At 40.5% G+C, this 26,291-nt stretch overlaps 1 protein-coding gene across 1 annotated transcript in view; it reads left to right on the forward strand.

The window, feature by feature from the left end:
- AKAP6 (A-kinase anchoring protein 6) overlaps positions 1 to 26,291 on the forward strand; it is a 595,413-nt gene that overhangs the window by 315,482 nt on the left and 253,640 nt on the right. The window contains exons 8-9 of the mRNA XM_027111037.1: positions 815 to 1,066; positions 10,920 to 12,686. Coding sequence (XP_026966838.1) covers positions 815 to 1,066; positions 10,920 to 12,686 — 2,019 coding nt within the window. The remainder of the gene's footprint in view (positions 1 to 814; positions 1,067 to 10,919; positions 12,687 to 26,291) is intronic.

The following is a 26,291-nucleotide window of genomic DNA, read 5'->3' on the forward strand; positions in this document are numbered from 1 at the left end:
GATGCTGCCCATGTCATGCTGCTGGCCTCTGACAGCACATTGAAAATGTGGGAACTTGTAAGGACAAGTGACACATCAGATAAAATCTGCCTACCTAATAGTATGTGAGGAGGACATTGAAACTTTGATATAGTAATGGTTTTATTTTAAATGTCTGAGTCTTAAAAACAAAACCAAACTGTATTTTGTTTTTCTTCACTCTTGGGGTTTCTTTTTCCTTCTTAAGAGTGGTTTTGTTTGCAAAGCGTGGATATCCATTAAGAATTTAAATATTAAATTGTGTCCCTGTGGGAAAGTGACAATTATCCCTTACCTTGAAGATCCCATGGCTCACTGAGAATGGCTAGGAGTTCCAATGCAGCACACATTCTAGCCCATTTTTCTTCATGCTACATGTCTGGAGGATGCTTCTATCCTGAGATACTATGTGTTCGGTGGAGCTCACCAGTAGCAAAGAGAAGAGCTGTTGGCTCCCTTACCTAAATCCCAAGCTAACAGTAAATAAAGAGAACAGAGAGCGGATTTGTGAGGTAACCTCTCACCTTGGATGAACTTTCAATGTGAGTACCTGAAAAATAGTAGAATTTTCGTGGCTTAGAAAGAGATCAACTTACCTGTGTGCACTGAAGGCCCAATGCCCAGGAATATGGCCTGTGACTCTATCTGAACTGAAACAAAGGCCAGCTATCCAACATGTGCTCACCTGACCTGTTGGCCCTGATCATTGGTGTCAGGTGAAGGAGTGACCTTTCTACCATCCCCTTCCCAGGTTAAGGCAAAGGAGTCATCGTATATTTGCTTTTCTGTATTGCAGGACATTTGTGAAGATATTTCTGATCATGTTGAGCAAATCCATGCCCTCCTTGAAACGGAGTTCTCCCTGAAGCTGCTATCCTACTCTGTCAATGTGATTGTGGACATCCACGCGGTGCAACTCCTCTGGCACCAGCTCCGCGTCTCAGTGCTGGTTCTGCGGGAGCGCATTCTGCAAGGTCTGCAGGACGCCAATGGCAACTACACCAGACAGACGGACATTCTGCAAGCTTTCTCCGAAGAGACACAGGAGGTGGGTGTTTTCCTTGAAGCCAAATAGTGCATTGTCAGGTGTCATTATTTGAGGATGTTTTCAGTTCAGAGGTGTGGGATAGGAATTCTTTATAGGTAAATAAGCAGGTCCTAAGCCCGGTGTTGAATTAAGGTATAGTGACTAGAGGCTAGGGCACTTCTAATGTGAATGAAGCTAAAAACCAGAGTTCATTCACAGCTGGTAGTTTGCACAGATACCACCCGTAGCTGTTGGTGCTAACCTGGCTTCCTGTTCCTCGTTCAATTATTTGATAAATATTCATTGAGTGCTTATATGGGCCAGGCACTAGGTGCTAAGAGTGTAATAGTGATCAAAACATGGCCTTTGCTTTCAAAGAGCTGAGACTAGTGGGGAGTGGAGGCAAGTGGACAGACATTAAGACCAGACTGTGATCTGCGTGATCTACATGCAGATACAATGGTCTACATGATGCCACTGGAGGAGAGAGAAGGGGCACCTAATTCAGACAGGGAAGCCTTTACAGGAGAAGTGAGTCTAACCTGAGACCTGAAGGAGAAGCAGGATTAGACTGCTGAACAGAGGTAGAAACTGTTCTAGACAGAAGGAATGGCATGATCAATGATCCAGAGGTAAGAGAGAGAATGACAGCCTCAGAGAGGAAAAAGTTCAAGGGACCAGGAAGCAGGATTTGAAGTAATATGTAAGCAGAGGTCAGATCATGAAGATGAAAAGCCGTATTAAAAAGTCATATTAAGAGAACTGGACTTTATTTTGAGGATAACAGAAGAGTTTGTTCAGGGAATTGATGCGATTCAATTCATGGTTTAGAAAATCATTCTGGTTGCAGTGAGTCATATGGACTTTAGAATTTTGCACAACCAGTATATTTAGATTTTTTTGTACTCATAGTAAGCATAGTTTAAAGAGTTTGCTGCTGTTAATCTTGATTCATAGCTTAAGAATGAACACTGTAAAGTTAAATCCAAGTGAACTCTCCTATTCCCAAATAAAACTGACATATATGTCAGAGCGAGAGAGAAAGAGAGAGAGGGAGAGGCATTGTGCTAGCTAAGTAGGGGCTATATATACATGTGTGTGGATGGATGGATGGATAGATAAATAGTTGGATGGATAGATGGACGGATGGATAGGTAGGTAGGTAGATAGATAGATAGATAGATACCATGTATAGATACATAGAGTGTGTGTGTATGTATATAGTCCCTTGACTCTTGAAACCCAGTTTAGTGCTCTGCTGTTGATTTTGTGGAAAATATGTATTATACAAGTTTAGAAGGCATTAATATAAATGTGTATTAAAAGGCCTTATAAAGAGTGTTGCATCTCATTAAGTTATTAATGTTTCAGTGGCTCCAACATTATCAACAACACAAAACAAATCTGGGCTTCTTCTCATAAATGATTTATATTTGTTGATTATTGTTTTTGTAATAATTATGCTCTTGCTGTGGCAAATTCCCTGCAGGCCCTGGAAGTTTCTGGGAATGAAAATCTACTGGGCTCACTTCTAACTTTAGGTCACAGTCTTTGTTTTCATTTAGCTTTTCCTAATATTGTGGCAATGAGGGAGGTGATACAGACTTCGATAGAGTTCCTTTTAAAATCGTAGAATGAATATGTAGGTGTGTGAGATAGTCCTCAGATGCCATCCATCCCAAGTGGGACCCTTGTGGTTCTGGGAAACAACAAAGAATCCCAAACTAGTCAACTCTGCCCTAAATCTGGTGTTTAGGAGGAGGTGTATGCTAATGAGGTGGGAGATCAGAGATGGGGAAGGTTTGTCTAAACTCTGAAGAGACAGTACTTTAGATATCTACCTGGTATCTCCAATCTGTACATTCTTTTTTTGTTTCTACCCATGTGTTTTCCTGGCTCTGTCCAAAATCCAGTATTGATCAGTCATCAGATCTGCCCACTTTCAACCACTTAGAGGGGGCATTAGAAATCATTGAGTCAAACCAACTCATATTACATATTTATTTATTCATTCAATAAACATTTACTGACACAACTCTGATTAGAGCTGGGGATATGAAAGTGCTCTAGGGTTTATTGTTATTGTTGTTATTGGTGTTTTGTGGAATATGTTCATCATGTGTTTATTTGAACTTGTATTATTCACAAAGTGGTAGCCCAAGAAAGATGAAAAGCCATTGAGACTATCTAATTGTTACTGGCCACTATTTTCACAGCTATGTAGTGAGTTTATATTAAGTAGTACCCATCATGGGTCTCACAATGTGAGCTCAACAATTATTTACAGATTCGATTGAAAGCAATTCAGTGCATTTTCATGTTTGAAGTCAGTCTTTAGTCCTGTTGTAGAGATGCAGGAATACGTTGTATGAGGGGTAAAGGAACAGTGGATTCTCAGCCATCTGCTTTGTGGACATTTCTCTGTGAATTGAAGCACTGTCTCCATTACCGTCTTTCCTGAAGCAATGGATTCCTGATCTTATTTGTTAGTTTTATTTGTTTCTGTCAGCACACTGGAACTGTGGAAAATAGGAAGAGAATTAGGATAAAATTCTCAGCTTTATCAGAATAAATTCAGCTGTGAAAGATTTATAGAATGAAAAGGGAGATGGCGTAAAACATGCTGATAAACTAGAATAGTAAATGCCCTTCCAGTGAAGGTAAATTCATTTTTCTCTTTTTGGAAATCAGTTGAGTTTCATAGCCCATTAAAGAATAGGTTTGGGGCCTCCCTGGTGGCACAGTGGTTGAGAGTCCGCCCGCCGATGCGGGGGAGGCGGGTTTGTGCCCCGGTCCGGGAAGATCCCATGTGCCGCGGAGCGGCTGGGGCCGTGAGCCATGGCCGCTGAGCCTGCGTGTCTGGAGCCTGTGCTCCGCAACGGGAGAGGCCACAACAGCGAGAGGTCCGCGTACCACAAAAAAAAAAAAAAAAAAATAGGTTTGAAAGTCAAGAAAGTGGCAAGTTCTCTTTCTGTCCGTACAAAAACAAAGTGAGTTTTATTCCTTTATTTAAATATGGAGCAGACCATATCTTGTAAACAAATTGGCAAATGCCTTACTGAAACAAAACCAGCTGAACAAACAAAAAATACTTTAGGGCAAAGCTCCCGTTGTGTAAAAAATGTGTTATACTGAAATTTTCTATATTTCAGATACTGTGATAAGCAATTTATATTTATTGTTTCATTTAGTAAGGAGGGTAATGGGTATTAAAAGTAGTTTCATTTCAATATTACTCATCCATAAAAAAGAATGAAAGATTGCCATTTGCAGCAACATGGATGGACCTAGAGATTATCATACTAAGTGAAGTAAGTCAGACAGAGAAGGACAAATACTATATGATATCACTTATATGTGGAATATAAAAAATAATATAAATGAATTTATTCACAAAACAGAAACAGACTCAGAGACATAGAAAACAAACTTATGGTTACCAAAGGGGAAAGGGAGGGAGGAGGGATGAATTAGGAGTACGGGATTAACAGATACAATATATATATATTAGATAAAACAAGGATTTACTGTATATAAATTAGATAAAACAAGGATTTACTGTATAGCACGGGGAAGTATATTCAGTATCTTGTAATAGTCTATAATGGAAAAGAAACAAAAAAAAATATATGTAACTGAATCACTTTGCTGTACACCTGAAAATAACACAATATTGTAAATCAGCTATACGTCAATTTAAAAAAATAGTTCCATTTTATAGATGGAAAAATTGAGTTTAAGAGAGGCTAAGCGAATGCTTAAGGGCATAAACCTAAGAATAATTAAATAAAACAAGCAAAACCAGCTCTTAACTGATCTCTTTGGTAAAAATAATAATAATTATTTCCTTCTTCCCTTCCTTCCTACTTTCCTTTCTACCTCCCCTAAATATTTATTGATTTCTTACTCTTTATAAGGCACTAGGCATTCAAAGATGAATAACACATGCTATTAAATGTTAGGAATCACCGTCATACTTTTGTTAGATCCTCAATAGTTCTGGGAAGTTAGCAGGGCAAGTGCTATTATCCTTATTTTACAGATGATATTATTTTATCCATCTTACAGATAAGAAGACTGAGGCTGAGAGAGGTAGTCACACAGGTAGTGATAACTGTTAATAGTAGTAACACAATAGCAACATTGATTAAGAACTTACCATATGCCAGATGGTGTGGTAAGCACTTTACCTAAATGATACTCACCCTCTCAGTGGGAACACATTGGTCCTTCCAGAGCATTCACATCATTGCACTTTGTGTGTTCTTCCACGAGCACTTATCACAGGGCAATTTATATTACGACAAAGTGCATGCTAGATTTGAACTTCGTGATTGTTGGCACCAGATTATAATCATCTCTGTATCTCCCACAGCACCTAGTTCGTGTCACTGTATATAAAAGTCGATGAGTTGAACTGAAGTAAATAATGCAGATAATAACTGCTTTAAGTGTGGAAGAGGGAGATATCACTGTAGGTTGGTTGACTGGGATTGATCATGGAGATTAGCTATTTGACTCATAAATTCAGCCTGTAGAAAATGGAAATTGTCAAGAATTATTACTATAGTATAAATAAAAATATTGAAAGACTTTGTCTGTTTTCCCTTTTCCCATCAGAAACTAAACTTTGCCTTGCTTCCCATTTCCCTATCATTGCTTGTTCCTCTTCGTCCACTGCTGCTCTCTGCAAGGCAGTCAGAATCAGAGCACCAACATGGGAGAGCTGAAAGGAATCTGAGCAAGGGTCTCGACCCTGTGGTCTGAGGACTCTGGGGGGCTGTCGCCTTCTTGTAAGAGGTCCATGAATTTATATGTTAGTAATTGAAGCATAACAAACACCATGTAGTGAAATTAGGGGAGGAAGGGTAGAGAGAGGCATACAAAATTTTTTGCCGTAACCATAATTGAAACAGTGAAATTCTGTTTTCAACTCTTCTGAGTAAGGTCACTAAATCAGGGCACAAAGTCAACTCTGAAATGGCAGTGGACACTAATATAAACCTTGGGGGCATTTTAGTAGGGAGATCTTCAAATCTCTAAATTATAAGTATCAAATCTCATGTTCAGCTGGTGACAGAATTCACGGTTAAACAAAGAAAGATCTGAGAAGGCATTTGGAATTAGAACTTCAAACTTATTTATGGGTAAGGAACAAAGCAAAATTTCTTGTTTCAAATTAGGGAGGAAAAGGGTTTCCTTGATGTCTGAGATAATATTGAAGCCAGCAGTAAAGTGAATAAATTGCTCATCAATAAAGTGAATAAAATACCATCTCCATAAAACATAACCTTCATCTGAGAAACTGCTTCATAACATATTAAATGGGGGTCTGTTTGGACATTGCTAGGCTGCCATGACACAGCTAAAAGCACTACAAAATAAAATGTGGTATTTCTAAAATAAAAAGGCCAGTAAAAACAACATGCACTCTTCCCCCACCTCCATATCCACCTGAGACTTTATTACTTACATGCATTAGAAAACTATCTGGGAAGGTGGTCCAGTAGAAAGCAGTGGGACTAAAATATTAGTATTACTAAGCAATATTTTAAGAAATGAAACTCATTATTTATATGCTCTGAGAAACTTCAGAGAACTTTATTTTTTTTAAATTGCCTCTGCACTGTGAAATGTAGAAAAATACTTTTGAGGAATGCTCTTAAATAATGGCCAACTGTGTTAAAATATATGGGTAGATGCTTGCCACTTGGTCTTTAGGATATGAAATGCATATGCTATGTGCTGTTTTTTTGTTTTGTTTTTCAGGGAGGGATTTTTTTTTTTTTCACATTAAAAAATGCAGTATGAATTAAAACTAGTTACCCCTGAATGACAATCAGCCATGCACAGCAGTAGTTGGCCTGATTGGCAACAGGATGAGAGAGGGCTCCCTTTGGAGCATTAAGTGGTTTTTGTTTGTTTGTTTGTTTGTTTTGCGGTACGCGGACCTCTCACTGCCGTGGCCTCTCTCGTTGCGGAGCACAGGCTCCGGATGCGCAGGCTCAGAAGCCATGGCTCACGGGCCCAGCCGCTCCGCGGCATGCGGGATCCTCCCAGACCGGGGCACGAATCCGCGTCCCCCGCACCGGCAGGCGGACTCCCAACCACTGCGCCACCAAGGAAGCCCCATTAAGTGTTTTTGAGTATGGTATTTTCTTTTCCAAACGAAGGACTGGCTAGGGAAGGGATCTTCAGGGGAAGACTTAATTAGGAAAAGGCAGCCATACCCTATTATCTAGATGTCTCATGCCGTATGTTCAGCTAACATCATTTATTGAGTACCTGTTATTTTTGGACAGTCTTGTTCAGTCTTAACGTTCTGTGACCACCAAAATTGGGATCAAATACTTTCCCACGGTTATGGTATTCTTTGCCTGTCCAGAAGCAGGTAGCTGACATTTTCATGGGTCTAATTTTTACCTGAACTCTCACATCTCTTTTTTTCTATTCATCATAGGAACATTTTTCCTTAATGCCTCTTTGACCTCACTTAAGTAGATGCAGTGCTGTAACTTTGTGATAAAAATGATTAAAAATAATGTAAATTTCAACCAGTTAATAATTTAAATACTAACTTATGGGATAGCTTTGGAGCTTAATCGCTATTTATAGTACTATTTTTGTAAAGGAGTAAGTTCTGAACATTGAACAACCAAATAAAAAAACTTTTAGTAAATGCAACCTGCTTTTAAATTGGAGTTTCCTCTATTATTCTCTTGAAAATTGCATGAACTGTGACTTTTGTTTGACTGGCTCATTCCTTGGTGTTTTGGGCTTCTGACTTCTTTCTTTAAAGATCCTGCTCCAGATATGAAGCATAAAAGCCGAACAATTCCAGTTAGACCATTTTTTGTTGATATTGGCAGTTAATATTGGTTTCTTACTTTGTGCATTATAATTTAGCATAGGGACACCTCTCATTTTGATGAAACTTCCCCCCTTGGTATATTTGATTAGTAAAAAATTATATAATAGGGCTTCCCTGGTGGCGCAGTGGTTGAGAGTCCGCCTGCCGATGCAGGGGACACCGGTTCGTGCCCCGGTCCGGGAGGATCCCACATGCCGCGGAGCAGCTGGGCCCATGAGCCATGGCCGCTGAGCCTGCGCGTCTGGAGCCTGTGCTCCACAACGGGAGAGGCCACAACAGTGAGAGGCCCACGTACTGCAAAAAAAAAAATAAAAATATATATATATATATATATATATATAGTAAGTAATAAGAGTAAGCATTCATTGAGAACCTATCCATGTGCCAGACTTGTGTCTTACATATTCTGTCTTCTTTAAGCCTCACAACAGCCCTATGGCATGGCTTATTGTTTCATTTTTACAGATGAGGGAAATGAGGCTTAGTGATATCAAGCTACTGGTTCCTGATCACATGAATAATTAGTGCTTGAGCTAGAATTTAACTCTGAGGTTTGGGCTTTTAATTACTGGAATCAACGAAAACTACATAATCAGAGGAATAAACTTCATGAAGGCATAGAGATACATTCCAAAATGTCTTCATTCATTCATTCATTCATTCAACAGATGTATCTTTGAATTCTGTGTAGCTCACTACGCTAAGTGTTGCAGGTATCCTGGAAAGTCAGCCATTTTCTATGTGATTTATACTCTGTGGTGCTTACAAACTAGTGGGATAAACAGATTAATCAAATAATCACAATAATATGTATTTAAAGCTTGAGATAAATATTTAAAGGACAAACAATGTAGTTTTATGAGCGCTTATAAGAAAAGATTCTGACTTAGGTGGGTGTTTAGAATCTTGCAGAAGTGAAGCTTGATCTGAGGTCTGAGGGGTGAGTAAAAATTAACTAGTTAAGCGTTTTACAGGTGGGAAGCTTTCTTGGCAGAGGAAATAGCATGTACAAAGGCTCTGGGGCAGGAGGAACACATTCAAAAACTGGAGGGATGATACCGTAGCCAGGTGCAGCCAGGGAGGGGAGAGTGGCTTGAGAGAGGCCTCTTCATGTCTGTTCTTAAAGGGTTTGGGTTTTAACCTAGCAGCAGGAAGTTAATAAAGGATTTTAAGCAGAGAAGTAATAGCATCAAGACTTGAAATTCGTAAAGGTTACTCTGGTGGCAATGTGCAGGACAAACTGGAGGAGGGGGTATGTCCGTTTAAAATAACATCCAGTAAATCAGAGAAAATTATGGCACAGGGGTCAAATTATGGGTCAGACAGCCTTTGTTTAACGCTTAGCTCAGCCTTAGTCCCGAGGCTGTGTGCTAGTTATGCACCTTCTTTTGGCTCAGCTCCACTTACGTAAAACAGGGACAATCGTACAGACCCCAGAAGAAAATTGTTTTGAGGATTAAATGAAAAAGTAGTAGTGGTAATCAACCACCCCCATTTATAAGCTGAGGACATTGAGGCCTAGAAAGGTAAAATGAGGTTTTTCGTCATTATTATTTATCTGGATGTTGTGGAATAAGAATGAAGGGAGTGGGCTTCCCTGGTGGCGCAGTGGTTGAGAGTCCACCTGCCGATGCAGGGGACACGGGTTCGTGCCCTGGTCCGGGAAGATCCCACATGCCACGGAGCGGCTGGGCCCGTGAGCCATGGCCACTGAGCCTGTGCGTCCGGAGCCTGTGCTCCGCAATGGGAGAGGCCACAACAGTGAGAGGTCCGCGTACCGCAAAAAAAAAAAAATAAAAAATAAAGAGTGAAGGGAGTAGGAGGTAAAGGCAAGGTAAAGGTCTGAAGGGAGAGAACAAAGCAAAACAAACAAATGACCCCCAAAACTTGATGTAAGGTCCTGGAAAGGCCAGATCTTGGGATAACCTGGTTGAAATGATACAGGGTCCTGCTCACCCCATCCCTCCCCCAGGAGAGCAGAGATCTGGGGATATAGCCACGCTTTACTTTTCAGTTTTCTTCCTTCATCTCCTAAGGGGCTAGATTAGACCAGCTATCCTTCAGCCTGGTAGGCATGTAGGATTCCAGAGGTCCTTCTGCCCCGAACAAATCATCAAGTAAAAGTCTCCCCATTTGTTGTGTGATAACAGCAACTGCGTTAGTAATGAGAAAAGCACCTGAATTATACAACTAAAGATTAAAAAATTAAAAACACTTACTTATAATACAATTTTTTAGCATAGGGGAATTTCACATCAGCTTACCTTGAAGGAAGGTGGGCACTTGGTATCTAGCACACACAAATGGAAATGGGGATGGGGGTGGAGGGTAGGGGAGAGTGCATACAGAGGGCGGGGATGGGGGCTAAGATGATACACTTTTGACTCATTAATTTTCTTCAGGATTTCCTGTGGTTACCTTTAAAAGGTGGGGACAAAGAGAAGTTGGCCTTGAACTATTTTTGTTATGTATGCACATTCAGTAGTTCATCTTCTTGTGATTTGTGAATATATATTTAACACAACAGACTTACTATAATTAATTATTCTACTTTAAAATATTTACTGAGCATCTACTATGAGCTCGCCACTGTGGTAGGTGATGGGGTGATAAGCAAAAGAGACATCCATGGAGATTTCACTCTCATGTTATTTTATTTTCAGAAATGTTATTACTTAAGGCATCACTTAAGAAATGCTTACTAAATGAAAAATGCACCATTTTAAAATAGAAAGTTAGGGTAAGAATGGTTATTTTTGGCTTGACCTTGACCATTTCTATCAAGGCTCTGTTCTCCAGATTAAAGAAAAATCCTTAAATATTTAAGAACAGGATACTATATAAAGCAATATGATAATGAATATGCCTTTCTATATCTCAAACCAGAAGCAATTGAGATTGAAGCATTTTTGACCTTTATAGTGGCCTCTGCTGAGATTTCATGTGAGCAGCAGTTGAATATAATGTTGCCTTTACTGAAACCATTCCCGTTGTCTGTTTCAGGACCGGCTTGATGCTCTAACAGAAGTGGATGACTCAGGACAGTTAACTATCAAATGCTCTCAGAATTACTTGTCTCTGGATTGTGGCATTACTGCTTTCGAACTGTCTGACTACAGTCCAAGTGAGGATTTGCTCAGTGGCCTGGGTGATATGACCTCTAGCCAGGTCAAAACCAAACCCTTTGACTCTTGGAGCTACAGTGAAATGGAAAAGGAATTCCCTGAGCTTATCCGAAGCGTTGGGTTACTTACGGTGGCTCCTGACGCGGTCCCTTCCAACTGCAGCGAAGCAGTTAGTGAGGAGGCGTCTCAGGTGTCTCTTTCAGCAGAGGACAGAGGTGGGTGTGAGGAAGACAGTGCGGCCACAGCGGAGGAGCAGCCAGGCTTAACGCAGGGGCTGTCATCTTCAGGGGAAGCTCTGACAAATGCTGGACAACCCTCTTTGGAGACTGTGAAGCAAGAATCTGATTCCTCTTCCCAACTTGGGGCAAAGAATCAACAGCCTCTTCCTTGTGAAAATGCAACCCCCAAGCGATCCATCAGAGATTGCTTTAATTATAACGAGGACTCTCCCACACAGCCCACGTTGCCAAAAAGAGGGCTTTTCCTTAAAGAGGAGACTTTTAAGAATAATCTGAAAGGCGCTGGTGGCATGAAGCAGGTGGTTGATCTCAAGCCTGAGATGAGCAGGAGCGCGCCTTCCTTGGCGGACCCTCTTGACAGAGCTAAACTTTGCCTGGTGTTACAGTCGTCTCACCCCAACAGACCTTCTGCTGCCAGCTACTCACATGAGTGTTTGCACCAGGTGGGGGATGGGAATCTTGAAAACACAGTCACAAGTCACATTAAGGAGATCTCCTCCAGCCTGGGGAGGCTGAGTGACGGCCATAAAGAGAAACTTCGACTTAAAAAGCCTCACAAGACCGTAGAAGAGGTGCCTTCATGCCAGACACCTAAACGGGACCCCAGTTCAGGCAAGCAAGCCCAAAGCACTAGGAGCTCAGTAGTGCCGAATGGAATTCCTTCTAGCACTTCCAAGGCCATAGAGGGGCCAGAAACAGATTCTGCTTCCACATCGTCACTTGAGCCGTATAACCAGAGTAGTTGGAATGCCCAATTGCCGGTGCAGTCAGAAACATCCAGTTCACCACCGTTTAGTCCAAGCAGTGAGTCCTCTGCTGGCTCAGACAACGTCACGTCTGTGGTACCCCTTCTTTCAGAACACAAAAGCAAAAAAAGCTACACCTCCTCCCCAAGTCACGTCACCAGGAACGGTCAGGTTGTGGAGGCCTGGTATGGCTCTGATGAGTACCTAGCACTGCCCTCTCACCTTAAGCAGACAGAAGTATTAGCTTTGAAGTTGGAAAACCTAACAAAGCTTCTGCCTCAGAAACCCAGGGGAGAAACCATTCAGAATATTGATGACTGGGAACTGTCTGAAATGAATTCAGATTCTGAGATCTATCCAACATACCATGTCAAGAAGAAGCATACAAGGCTAGGCAGGGTGTCTCCAAGCTCATCCAGTGATATAGCCTCTTCTCTCGGGGAGAGCATTGAATCTGGCCCCCTTAGTGACCTTCCTTCCGACGAGGAGTTGTGCGTGCCTCTCTCTGGCATGAAAAAATACATTGATGAGAAGTCAGAGAGAGCTTCATCCTCTGAGAAAAATGAGAGCCATTCCTCTACAAAGTCTGCTTTAATTCAGAAACTGATGCAAGATATTCAACACCAAGACAACTATGAAGCCATATGGGAAAAAATAGAGGTAAGGGTGATCTTCTTAATCGGAATTATTTCTTACCTGATTTTTGGAAGTATTGCTGGGAAAAGGTGAACTCTTCCCCACCCCATGATAAAATGTGTTGCTATTTTTGATAAACATAACCGATTCCCTAAAGAAAGAAAGAAAAAAAAAAACACACGATGATCACTGAGTTGTAACAGTGGCATCACTAGGAACTGCCCTTGTCTGTGCCTTAGTTTGATGTGTCCCTGCTGGTATACATCTCTCTGTTGATATTGCTCAAACCTAACATGGCTCCTGATGAGTGGTGGACCCCCTTGAACGGAATACAAGATAAGGTAGAACAGTAGCTGTGCACACGCCAGTACCTCAGGAACACGTGAAGGGAAAGTTCCAGTTACCCTCAGTGCTTTTTTGATTTGTTGGTTCTAACCCCAGAATAGCTCTCACATCTCCAATATTAACTTCTTGTAGAAAAAGACCAGATATTTCTAATTTATCAGGAATTTTTTTCTTCAGTCTTCCTCCTCTGGCTAATAACCATGCTACCTATACTCTGTACCATCTATGGGCTCTGAGATTGGGGAGTTGATATTTTGGGTAAATCTGTACTTTTAGAACAAATTGTTATGTGATGGAATCTTGAAGGACAGACATCAAAATTCTCAGAATTCAGCTCCTTAATGTAAGCTGTGATTTAAGATACTGGATAAAAGTATAGTACATATGGGTACATAAAACAAAGAGGGTAAAGCTAACAGCAATATATAATAATCGTAACATATATTAAGAATTGTTTACTAAGTATTTATGTGTCCAACCCTCACAACAACCCTAATATTAACCCCATCTTACGTAGAGGAGACTGAGGCTGAGAGAGACCAGGTAGTCTGCTCTAGAACCCATACTATTAACTAAATGCTCCCATGCCTCTCCATTAGGAAGTGACTAGTATGTACTACATGTAAATACTGTAGTATTGTAGAGAAGAAATACTATCAGTAGAGCTAAGATTTACCTGAGAAGTTCTTGTGAAATAATAAACCTTCACCGGGGCTTTGAAGGATGTGCCAGGATTTAGAGAGAAGGAAGTGGGCATTTCAGGTAGAAGGAGCAAAAACCAACATGCAGAGGTGGGTATTGGGAATGAGCATGGTATTGGGATCCACAGCTGTCTTGACTGGAAGGTCAGTGAGCAGAGAGCAATAAAAGTTTCCATACATTTAATAGACCTGGTAGCTGCAAGGCCCTGTTGGCCAGACCAAGGCAATTAGGATTTGTTTACCAGGCATCCATGGTAACTTCTCTGAAAGGGACTGAGAATAGTCATACAACTAACAATAACTCATGCTCCTTGGGCTCTTATTTTGTGCTGGTTCAGTGCTAAGGGCTTTACATGCTTTATTCTACTTAGGTCCTGGGAGGTAAGAACTTTTCAGATGAAGATGCTAAGGCAGATTGTGGTTAGGAAACTCGCTCAAGGCCTCACAGCTAGTGAGTGCAGAGTCAGAATTTGAACCCAGAGCCAGCACACTTAAAGCAGTGTGTGCCATGGCCTCCAATAGCCTTTCTGGAAGGCCTAATTGGCAATAACAGGAAAGATGGTCACGGCAGCCATGGCGGTGACCAGTGTAGAGATGCCTGTGGCAGCCGGTGTTAGGGGCTGCTGTGATGGGGGATGGGCGAATGGGGGCCGCTGTTGATAAAGTGAACGGGATCCAGGAAACTGGTTCCAGCCCTTGCGCAGTCATTAAAGCCAGGAGTGGCCCACAGCTAATGCTGCTCCATTCTGGGCCTTGTTTCTTTTTTGTAAATAGAGATGTTTTAAGCAGATGATGGCTATTATACCAACTTCCAATGGAAGCATCCTTTTATTCCATAATTCTACAAAGATGAAGCTAAGTTATCAGTCTCTAGGGACTGGTGTAGTTTTAATAGAAGGAAACATTTGGATGGGTAGCCGCTTGAGGTGGAGGTGAGGCAGGTAATTTTTAAAAATACATGCACTGATATTGAGTATACGATGAAACTTTTAAGAGGAAATGTAGGCCGTTGGAAATACTGTCTTGGAGTTGGGATATGAAGTGAAACCTGAAAGGGGATTAAGCCCCTTCCTCAGCCCAACTTCCTTTCAATGCTTCAGGCAGGGGTGACTACAAATCCCCATGTCAGTTGACCTTGGGTATCACATTCTAGCTTTGACCTCCTCCATATAGTGACCCAGAAAACGTATTCAACCAGGAAAATATAATAAGAGAGGGTATTATTTAACATCTTCCTTGTATCAGGCAAATACTTGGCACTTTATCTGAAGTAGTGCTCTCATAAGATTCTTAAAGCAACAGCCCTACAAGGTAGGTTTTATTATCTTACATTGGCCACTTCTCTTCCTCTCCAGTACTCCCACTCTGGTCCTAGCCACCATCACCTCCTGCCTGGATTACTGAGGTAGCCTCCTAACTGGTTTCCCTGCTTCCATTCTGCTCCCCTTACAGTCTATTCCCAACAAAGCAGCCAGAGTGATCCTTTTAAAACATAAATCAGGGATTTCCCTGCTGGTCCAGTGGTTACAAATCCACCTTCCAACGCAGGGAATGCAGGTTCGATCTCTGTTCGGCTGGGAGGGCGACTAAGACCCCACATGCTGCGGGACAGCTAAGCCCGCGCGCCACAACTACTGAGTCTGCGTGCTTCGATTAGAGAGCCCGCGTGCCGCAAACTACAGAGCCCACACATTCTGGAGCCCGTGCGTCACAACTAAGACCCAACACAGCCAGAAAAACCAAAAACATAAATCAGATCATGTCACCCCTCTGCTCAAAACTCTGCAACAGCTCCCATGGCATTCAGAGATCCTACATGGACTGGTCCCCTGATTTCCTCTCTGACTCATTTCCAACTGCTCTTCCCCATGCTCACTTCACTCCATTCCCACTGGACCCTTTGCCGTTCCTGGAACAAGCTGGGTACACCCCTGCCTTTCAGACCTTTGTCAGCTCCCTCTGGCTGCACATTCTCTGTCAGATGCATTTTTTTTCTAATTCCTCCACCTCCTGAGACTTGGTCAAATAATAATTTCTTAGGGAGGGTTACCCTGACCACCTTTTAAAAAGTGTGACCTGACTTCTTTTTCTTTTCTTCTACAGCTCTCACCATATTCTGTAATTTTATATCATTCTCTTATTTAGCATGTGTATTATTATTAATTTTTGTCTCCCCCTGCTAGACTGGGAGATCTGTGAAGGCAGACATTTTTATCTGTGTAGCTTGCTAGTGAATCTCATGTACCTAGAACATTGCCTGCTACATAGTAGGTGCTCAATAAAGGTTGTTGGATGAAAGGATGAATGAGTCCCCATTTTAGAGTGGAGGAGAGGAGTTCAGAGAGATGAAATCACCTCTCCTAAGCTGCACAGCTAGTAAGTCATAGAGCCATGCTTCAAGCCCTATCCGCTTTGCTCTTCCCACTAGATAAAGTCTTGGGCATAGAAGAATTCCCTGAGAGACTGAGGATAGATGGAGAAGAGAAGAGGAGGACAACTGACTTTCAAGTTTTAGCCCAGTTACGAGGCAGGAGTAAGGAAGAGGCCTAGTTGTGGGGACCAGGAAGGAACAGGATTCTCGCGTATTAAGTAAATAAAGGGAGAAGAGATGTGTAGTATGATGAACACTAGCTTCATTCTTTGCAAAATGGAGATCAAGAAGAATAAGGATAAAGAAAAAAAAATAACCTTCAACCTTTAGATTTGTTTTAAAGAGTCAATGAGGACCTTAGAACTCGTCCTGAAAGACATGACTCCATTAGGTTGGACTCATTGGTACTAAGTTAATGGATGCATGACGTAGCTGATTCCTCTTCTCCCCAGAGATATAAATGTCTTCAAATGCTAGATTATGGTGTCCCAGCTATAGTTCAATGACTCAGCTGTTTGTTAACATTTTATCTCAGAGACATCTATAACCCAATTTAAAAACCCAATCTTTGGTGCCAGCTAAGAATGTCCTTGCACATAAATTATTTCAGATTCAGTGCAGCAAATATTTGTCTGAGTGCTTGATCTTTGTAACTAGGCTATGTAAAATTGCAGTCTAGTCTGTGGTAGCAGCACAAAGACAGTCACCCTTGCTGCTGCCTAGAGGTAGAGCTGGGATGTGGTCAGTAATACCAGGTTAATGGGAATATAGAAGAGGTTTGGTCCTGGGATTAACTTGACACTGATTTCTGCATTTCTTTTTCCAAGAGGTAAAATGGTACAGATAGGATCCATCCTATCTTTCACCCTCATTTCGACCATATGTTGACACATCAATGATACCACACTGATGATGGCAGTCATTAAAGAAATATCATGTTGTCCTGTGTTCTCTTTTCCTTCTTCTTCCATTGTGGTAAAAAAACGTAACATAAAATTTGCCTTCCTAACCATTTTTAAGTGTACAGTTCGGTAGTAAGTGTATTCATATTGTTGTGAAACACATCTCCAGAACTTTTTCATCTTGCAAATCTGAAACTCCATGCCAATTAAACACCTGCCCTTTCCCCCTCTCCTCCAGCCCCTGGTGGGCACAATTCTACTTTTTGTTTCTATGAATTTGACTACTTTACATGCCTCGCATAATTGGAATCATATAGTATTTGTCTTTTTGTGACTGGTTTGTTTCACTTAGCATAATGTCCTCAAGATTCATCCATGTTGCAACATATGACAGGATTTCCTTCCTTTTTAAGGGTGAATAATTCCACTGTATGTATATACCACATTTTGTTTACCCATTCATCTGTGGAGGGATATTGGACTTGCTTCCATTTCTTGGCTATGGTGAATAATGCTGTTATGAACGTAGGTGTGCAAATACCTCTTCAAGACCCTGCTTTCAATTCTGTGGGTATATACCCAGAAATTGGATAGGATTGCTGCTGGACCATATGGTAGTTGTACTTTTAATGTTTTGAGGAATCACCATACCCTTTTCCGTCATGGTTGCTCCATTTTACAATCCCAACAACAGTGCACAAGAGTTTCAGTTTCTCCATATCCTCATCAACAATTGTTATTTTCTGGGGTTTTTTTTTGTTTTTTTTTTTAAGATAGTAACCATCCTAATGGGTGTGAGGTAATATCTCATTATGATATTTTTTAACATCTTTATTGGAGTATAATTGATTTACAATGATGTGTTAGTTTCTGCTGTATAACAAAGTGAATCAGCTATACATATACATATATCCCCATATCTCTTCCCTCTTGTGTCTCCCTCCCACCCTCCCTATCCCACCCCTCTAGGGGGTCACAGAACACGGAGCTGATTTCCCTGTGCTATGTGGCTGCTTCCCACTAGCTATCTATTTTACATTTGGATTTGGTAGTGTACATATGTCAATACCACTCTCTCACTTCGTCCCAGCTTACCCTTTCTCCTCCCCGTGTCCTCAAGTCCATTCTCTACGTCTGCGTCTTTATTCCTGTCCTGCTCCTAGGTTCTTCAGAACCACTTTCTTTTTTAGATTCCATATATATGGTATTTGTTTTTCTCTTTCTGACTTACTTCACTCTGTATGACAGTCTCTAGGTCCATTCACCTCACTACAAATAACTCAATTTCGTTTCTTTTTATGGCTGAGTAATATTCCATTGTATATGTGTGCCACATCTTCTTATCCATTCATCTGTCGATGGACACAGGTTGCTTCCACGTCCTGGCTATTGTCAGTAGAGCTGCAGTGAACGTTGTGGCACATCACTCTTTTGAATTATCTCATTATGATTTTGACTTGCATTTCTCTGATGATTAGTGATGTTGAACATCTTTACATATGCTTGTTGGCCATTTGTATATCCTCTTTGGAAGAATGTCTATTCAAGTGTGTTGTCCACTTTTTAAATTGGGTTATTTGATTTTTTTGTTGTTGAGTTGTAGGAGTTCTTTATATTCTGGATCTTAACCTTTTATTATATATTTGATTTGCAAACATTTTCTCCCATTCCTTTTCACTCTGTTGATTGGGCCCTTTGATGCACAAAATTTTTAAAGGATGGTGTGGCCCCATTTGTCTCTTTTTGCTTTTGTTGGCTGTGCTTTTGGTGTCATATCCAAGAAAACATTGCCAAGACCCATGTCATGAGGCTTTTATTTTATGTTTTCTTTTAGGAGTTTTACAGTTTACGTCTTAGGTTTAAGTCTTTGAGTTATTTTGTATTTTATCTCAGTGTGATTACCTCTCGTGCTTTAAAGATCTCACCCCTAGCTTTTTTGTGTGGTAGGACACAACTTCAAGAGACAAGATTCGTCTTTAGAAAAACACTTGGGAGTCACTCTTTTTAAAAAGTCCTGTCTGCCATTCTTTACTTGATTTGAAACACAGCTGTATTTTTCTTTATTTGTCCCCAGAGTAACTTATAATCAAGGTCTGCTGTAAATTTAATTCTCACCTGCCTTTGATGTTTCTTTTAGACCAACCACATAGCAGTTTTCCTAGAGTTGGTGGAGTGGTAGTCTGCACTTTGGTGTTTATAATGATCTCTTAAGAGCATCCTATCAGGTAGGAAGCATTTTAAGGTTATTGGATTCCACTGTTCTTCACTGGCATTTCGTTTTGTATGTGCCTTTCCCTTATGCTAACCTTTACCCTCACAGTTGCTAGTCTTCCTCCTATATCTGAATTGTCTCTCTTCCTTATATCTTCTCTCCTATTCTTTTTCTTTACTATTTTTCTGGAATATATAGTTTTCACTCTCTGGCACCTATTTTCCCTTTTAATTTCCTTCCCCAAGAGTATCTTCTACTTTCTTCCTCTGATGTTGTCGTAGAGATTCTCAGATTCTGAATATGAGAGGAGACTGTGAGTTGGCTCTTCATCACCATTCGAGCTTGAACCCTTGATCTTCTCAGTACATTTCTTAGTCTTAGAAATATGTATCCAGAGGGTTGAGGAACTGTTTAGATGCAAGAATAAACAATTCAGTTTAAATATCAAGGAAGAAGCTACATTTTTAAAGAGTTGGGAAGGCTCAGCTTTGTAATTAAAATTGGAAGATTCAGGAGTCCTAAAAGATCACAAATTGAACATGAATTGATAGTACAGATTATTATTCAACAAGCGGTGTTAGTAGCAGAATGCTGTAGGAACTCTGAACATTCTTCTTTATGCTACGCACAATCTAAAATTTTGTTTTAAATTCTGGACTTAGAATTTGAAAGAGATAGGACAACATAATTCTAGGCTCTGTTTATTAAATAAGATAATATTTGATAAGTCTCAAGTGGAAAGTTACACAATGGGAGAGCAGAGGAAGGAAGATAACAAGTGTACCTAGACCAAGCATCACAGAAGGTGGACTACTTGAGCTGGACCTTGAATAATGAGTAGAATTTAGGAGAGATGAGAAGGCAGAATGTTAGTGACAGAAGCTTTGGTATAAGCTAAGATTGAGGGCAAGAATATTTAAGGTATATTTGGGAAATAGTAAAGGGTGTAGGCTAAACTGCTATAAACAAAGAGATCCCCAGATACATAACAAGAGGTAGGCAAACGATCCAGGGATGATAGAGGCCATCTGGGGATTCAGGTGCTTTCTCCCTGTTGCTCTTGTACTATGGTGCACAAATGCTGTATCTGTGTTCCATCTCACCAGAAGGGGAACGTGGAGAGCACCCAGCTTTCTTCTCACAGACAGGACTTGGAAGTTGTACACATTTCTTCCGTTCACATCCCATTGGTCCAGACTTTGTCATATGGCATCACCTAACTGCAAAGGAGTTTGGGAAATTAGCCTCTAGGCTATGAACTTTAGGAGGGAGATGTTCTCTTAAACCAGTTGCTGGTTAGAATAGAGTTAGTTGAAGGGAAGGGGAATATAAAGTTAGAAAGAAAGGACCAAAATATGAACTTTGAATTCCAAGTGTTTACATAGCACAGACACAAAATAAATACCTGTCTAATGAATGCATGAATAAATGAATAAGTGAGTGAGTGAATGTATCATTCAGATTGAACTTTTTCCTTTAGACCAGGAGTTACAAACTAAAATGACTCTAAGAGGGGCAGACAGATAATATAAATGAGTCATTACAGCCGGGTGGAAGTGGGGAGTGAAAGAGACTGAGTAACGGAGGGTAAGTGCCATGTCTAGAGGGCAGCAAACTGCTCAGTTCCAAGTGATTGTTGCACAGGAGTGTGGGCCCTGTGTGGCAAGATCTTGCAATTTTTAAAAAGAAGTAGCAAATCTGGGTTTTATGTGACATCTCCCAATTTGTTAATTTTGGGTCTGAACAATTTAAAAACGGGCCAAATAAAACACATCCATAGGATAGTTTTAGCCTTCAAGTCACTAATTTGCAGTCTTTCTGAAGAGGAGACATTACTTAAAATTTTTGGCTCAGGTGGTTGGTAGTTTAAGGTTGATCTGGCCCTGGTGTGCTGGATACAGCTCTAGCGAAGTGGTTCGTGATTGTGGCTGCACATTATAATCATCGGGGTGCTTTGAAAAAAAATTCCAATTTCAGCCTCCACCCAGAGCTATTAAATCAGACTCTTGAGGAACAGGTATTTTTTAAAGCTCCTTCATGCATTTCTGACGTACAGTCAAGGTTGGTAGCTAATGCTCTAAGACTAATTTTGAAGGTTATTGCTAAAAGGGTCTGAACTGTGGTTTTGGAAGCCAACTAAGGAAAATAAAGAAACAGAGGTGGGAGATGTTATAAAAGACAAATCAGTACAATTTTGTGGCTTTTAAAAAATGAGATAGTGGAGGAAGGGGGTCAAAAGAGTTGAGATTTCAAGCTGAGGTTTGGGGCAGGGAGATGTAAGGACTTTAATAAATGGTTCCAAGGGACATAAGAAATTAAGATACACAGTTGATGAACGGAGCAAAGGTAAATGTTATCTTATATGCAAATGCTGTGGCCAAATCCAAGTTGAGAATTCTCAATTAATAACATTAAAATATAAAGCTGCACAGTTCTTTTTAAGGGTAATATTGTATATATTTGTGTATAATTTATTTGTTGCAATGCCAGGAAAAAACTGAATTAACATTACTAATGGATTTGTTGGGAGTATGTCAAGGTCATTGCTCAAGGTTGCTGGAGAAGAACCATAGGGATCCAAAGCAAATACCTTCCTGGTTAACCCAGTGGGAATGTTTCAATCCTGCGTCAGTTTGGTTTCTGCAGAGCCTTAGCTGGGTCTCGAGCCTTTATCAATGATGATTTAGCGCCACCGTGAGGCTGCATCCAGTCAGTGCGTCTCGTTTTTAACTTATGAAATGTATACGGAAGGTGCAGTTTTTTGTTTGCAGTTTTAAACATTAAGATGAAAATAGTTCTTTGTTATTTTCTTGGTGTGAAAAAGCTATGATTAAATTACATTTTGTTGTGTCAAGATGATGAAAGTTCCTCACTGCATTTGACAGCAAATATTTCTATGATGATGAAAATCAAGAGGAATAAACCCAGTGTTGTATTTTTAAATTCAACTAAAATTATTATTAGGATATTAGTGAATTCTTCTTTATCCTTAAGCCTAAAGTAATGACTCTGTATTAGCAGTAGGATGTTTTATAAAGGTAGCAATTAAAAAAACAAAGCCTTGACATATATCGCCTACTTATAACATGTCAGGCAAGATGCTAAGAGTTTTATTCATTTAACACATTTAATTCTCAAGAAAAAAAAGTCCTTCTTTGATGAAGACACTTTTATTATATCCTCATTTTACCAATGAGGACACAGATATTATACATAGAGAAGTTAGTAATTTACTTAAGGGTACAAGACTTAAAAGCAGGAACTTTGGGCTCAATTCACAGCCCCCTACTGTTTAATTATGAAAACTTGAATAAGTTGCTGAAAGTTTACTGTTTAAATCTCCTAGTCTTTAAAATGGGATATTAATTATGTTTGTTACGCCATTGCACAGATTATTGTATGAAATTACAAAGAGCAACAGTTCATTGTCAACTCTAAAGGCTACATAAATACTAGTCTTACCACTATTGTGACTTTTCCTATGAATTCAGGGAATAGCATCAACAATAATAGAAAGAACTAGAATAAGAATCTTAATTCTGCCCCTTTGTAGCATTGTGACCTTGGAAACTTAACTCCCAAGCTTCAGTTTCGAAAAATAAACATTAGTAAAGAAATTGAATTGGCTGACCTCTTAAGATACCTCTCAGTTCTGAAATTTTATAAGAGACTAAGAGGCACAACTAAGAGATGCAGCCAGTTCTCTGCAAAATATTCACTGGAACATATCACTTCAACATGGAATTTCCTTCTGTTCCATGGAATTCTGGGTGAATCTCCCTTAGAAGACCGTAGTGGTAAGTGAGTGTGAGGCTATGGCATTAGTGAGCCTGGAGGTATGCAACTATTCATGCTGCATTCCCAGCACTGTAATGTGAGAAGAACCAGACATCCTAGAGGAATTTGGGGCCTGGCTAGTGTTTGCTAGATGCCAAGAGATCAGGGACAATGGTGAAGAGCACACAAGTGAGTAACCCAGTAAGAATTAGATATGGATTAGCCCGAATTTATAGCAAGTAAGGTCAGCTAAATGGAGCAGATTGGAAACATTCATCTTGGCAGATTTGCCGTTGTGATGTCTTAAAATTAACTGTCAGCACTGCTGTTTGTGCTCTGTTCTGACAGTATGGGGGCAGATCGTTCCAAGAGTGTGGGTTCTGTGTCCGGCTCACTCATGATGTCAGATCATGTCTGAGCCTCTTGATCTCATTCTGTAAAGATGATTGGCCTGAGAGTTGCATGGTGAATAAGCAACTTTACCCAGGAAAGGTGCTGCCTGTATGCTGAGGCCCAGGTGCTTTCCATCTGTCAGGTAGATGAGGTTCTGTGTATTATCACCTATGTTACCTTGAGCAAGTGACTTGATCTCTCTTGCCCCAGTTTCCTCCCTTGCAAAATAGGGTTAAAAGTGTATCTTCCACATAGAGTTGTTTTTTTTTTTTGGACCATTAAATGTGTAAAGAGCTTAGAATAGTACCTGGCATGTAGTAAGCATTCAATAAATGTTAGCTCTTGTGGTTGTTATTGTTGTTATTATTACTATTATGGGAGGGGAGGGGTGAGGCCTCAGCAGCTCTTTGTATGTAGATGGTTCTGGCCTTTTGGGATCAAATGCTACCACCCTATTTTCTCCTCCTACCTTCAGGCATCTTGGTCATTATGAAGCTTCAACCTCCTACTCACCCCCAACCCACAATGGTTAAGGCCGCCTGTCCTCCTTCCTGGGACCTGTGATAGTCACCCTAGACTCCTGCACCCCTCTTCCCTGTGAGACTCTGAGCCTTCTGCCTTGACAGATGATTCTTATGTTGTGTTAGAGATAATTCTCCTCTAACTGGCTCAATAATTTTAGTTAATGCACTTCTCTGACATCTTAGAAAGTTTATGTAGGGGAATTTATGCTATGAATGTGTGTTCAGATAAACACAAACAACCTTCTAGTTTATAATATTGTCACACAACAACTTATAAATAATATGTACTTATTTATGTATAATTTGTATTTATACATATTTATAATATGTATTTATAATTATGTACTTATAAGTAGTAGTTCCCACAGCACTCTAACCAGAGGAATCTCATTACAACATATTATGGGAAGAAAAAGGAAGGGACTACAATAAGTTTACAATTGCCCCTGAGACCCCTGACTGCTAAAGATGGAAAAATTAAGCAAGTGTGTTGAAAAGGTAGCACTAGGTTGGGATCATTTGCTGGGAGATGAGCATTGAAGCTGCATCTTGAAGGATAGATATGGTGAGAGGAGTAGAAGACATTGGGAAGGTATGTGGAAGTCACCAAAGATCAGTTCCCTGTGTAACTAAAAGAGAACAGGTAAATCGTCTGAACATCCCTGGCTTTGAAGGAGGCTCTATATGCAAGAACCACAGACGGTAACAGTAAGAAAGGCCTGAGAAATTGTCCAACTTAATTCCCTCATTTTACAGCTAGAACATGCCTCTCTCAGGAGTGCTTCCTATTAGCACATCCTATTTTCTGGTTATACCAGATTTTGCAAAAAGCTTGTCACAAAGGGGCAGCAAGTACTTTTTTTTTTTTTTTCAAGATCAACATGAATATGTTCCTAGTGTGCCTCAGCTGTTGGCTTTTTATCTTTGTTGCCCTGATGGACTTTGAAGCAGATTTCCCTTCTCTGAATTTGGTGTATGTTTCACAGTTTAATTTAGGGACACAGCCAGTGTCGAGAACCACTGAGACAGACACAGAATGAGGGACTGGGGTGAATAAAATTGAGTGCATTGCACTGTGGGGCCTCAATCTGTAGAAGACACAGCGGATATGCCCCTACACACTGTTCCTAGGTTCTCTCCATGCCCATGGTCTCCAGCACCACCTGTATGTTGCTTTCTCCAACCTGGATCTTGCTCCACACCTCAGAAGCCAAACTCATGCTATCTAATACCATGTTTATCATATACCTGCAAATTACTTCTTCCTTCTGAATATCTTATTGCTTCTTTCAGAGAATAGTACCTCCAATGAAAATTGAAAGCTGGCAGTCATCTCAGACTGTAACAAATTTCTCAAGTTTTTGAATCCATCACATTCAACTGGTCCTGTCCACTCTAACTTCTGTCTCTCTCTGCAGTCTTGCATGTTCCCTCCATGTCCACTGCTGCTATTCAGTCTAGCCCTCATCGACTTTTTCATGCAGTAGTGTAGCAGCCTTTTTACTGGCTTTTCTGATCTCAGCCTAACACCTGGCAATCCACTCTCCACACTGCAGTCAGAGCAAGTCTCTCAGATGCTAATCAAATTCTCCATCTCTTCTGCTTCAGACCTGCAGTGACCACCCGCATCGTTCTTAGGTTAAAGTCCTAACTCCGGAGCGAGATGTAGGTGCCTGGCTCTTGGCCAGACTCTCCAACCTCATTTCTCAGTTTCCCTATTTGCCTCCAGAGCGTTAGCCATCAGCTACTTAGATTTCTCAGAATGAACTGTTCTCTACTGGATTTTATCTGCCAAGAATGTTCTCTGTTCCTCTCAGTGCCCTCTATTCTTTTTCAGCTGGTCCAGTGCCACCCAATCTAGATACTATACCCAGTTAGGTAAACCAACAGTACTCTGGAATTTTACATTATTCTTTAAAACTCTAATTCTGTCCTCTTTTTTGAACTCTAGAAATTTCGTTCAAAAGATGTCCACAAAAACTTGAAAGTGAACAATTAGAGTTCTATACTTAAGGACACAGCACCTGCATTCTTCTGCCTCAGCTACCAACTGGCTGCCTGTTACCAATCAAGTAGTTAACCTTTCTGAGCCTCGGTTTCCTTACCTGTAAGATGGGGGCATTGAACTAGATGGGATGTAAGGGCCTTTTGAAGATCAGGTCTGTGCTTCTAATCTGCATGGGAATGCTTCTCCTTTTCAAGCAGATGTATTTAGTAAATGCTGTTTTCTATCTTCTTGGTTCCAATGATAGTGCAGTGGCTGAGTTGTTACCCTTTACTGACTCACCACCCTGAACTTCTCTGGTAGGAAGTTGGTTATTTTTTTGCTCATTCAATGTGATAAACTCTCCGCATTGAGTTCCATTTTTTTCTGAAAGTATAACTTTGTTATTACTGAAGGACT

Source organism: Aethalodelphis obliquidens, unplaced genomic scaffold (assembly GCF_003676395.1).
Source record: "Aethalodelphis obliquidens isolate GAN/ISIS:26980383/991018 unplaced genomic scaffold, ASM367639v1 scaffold10, whole genome shotgun sequence".
NCBI classification, from domain to species: Eukaryota; Metazoa; Chordata; class Mammalia; order Artiodactyla; family Delphinidae; genus Aethalodelphis; species Aethalodelphis obliquidens.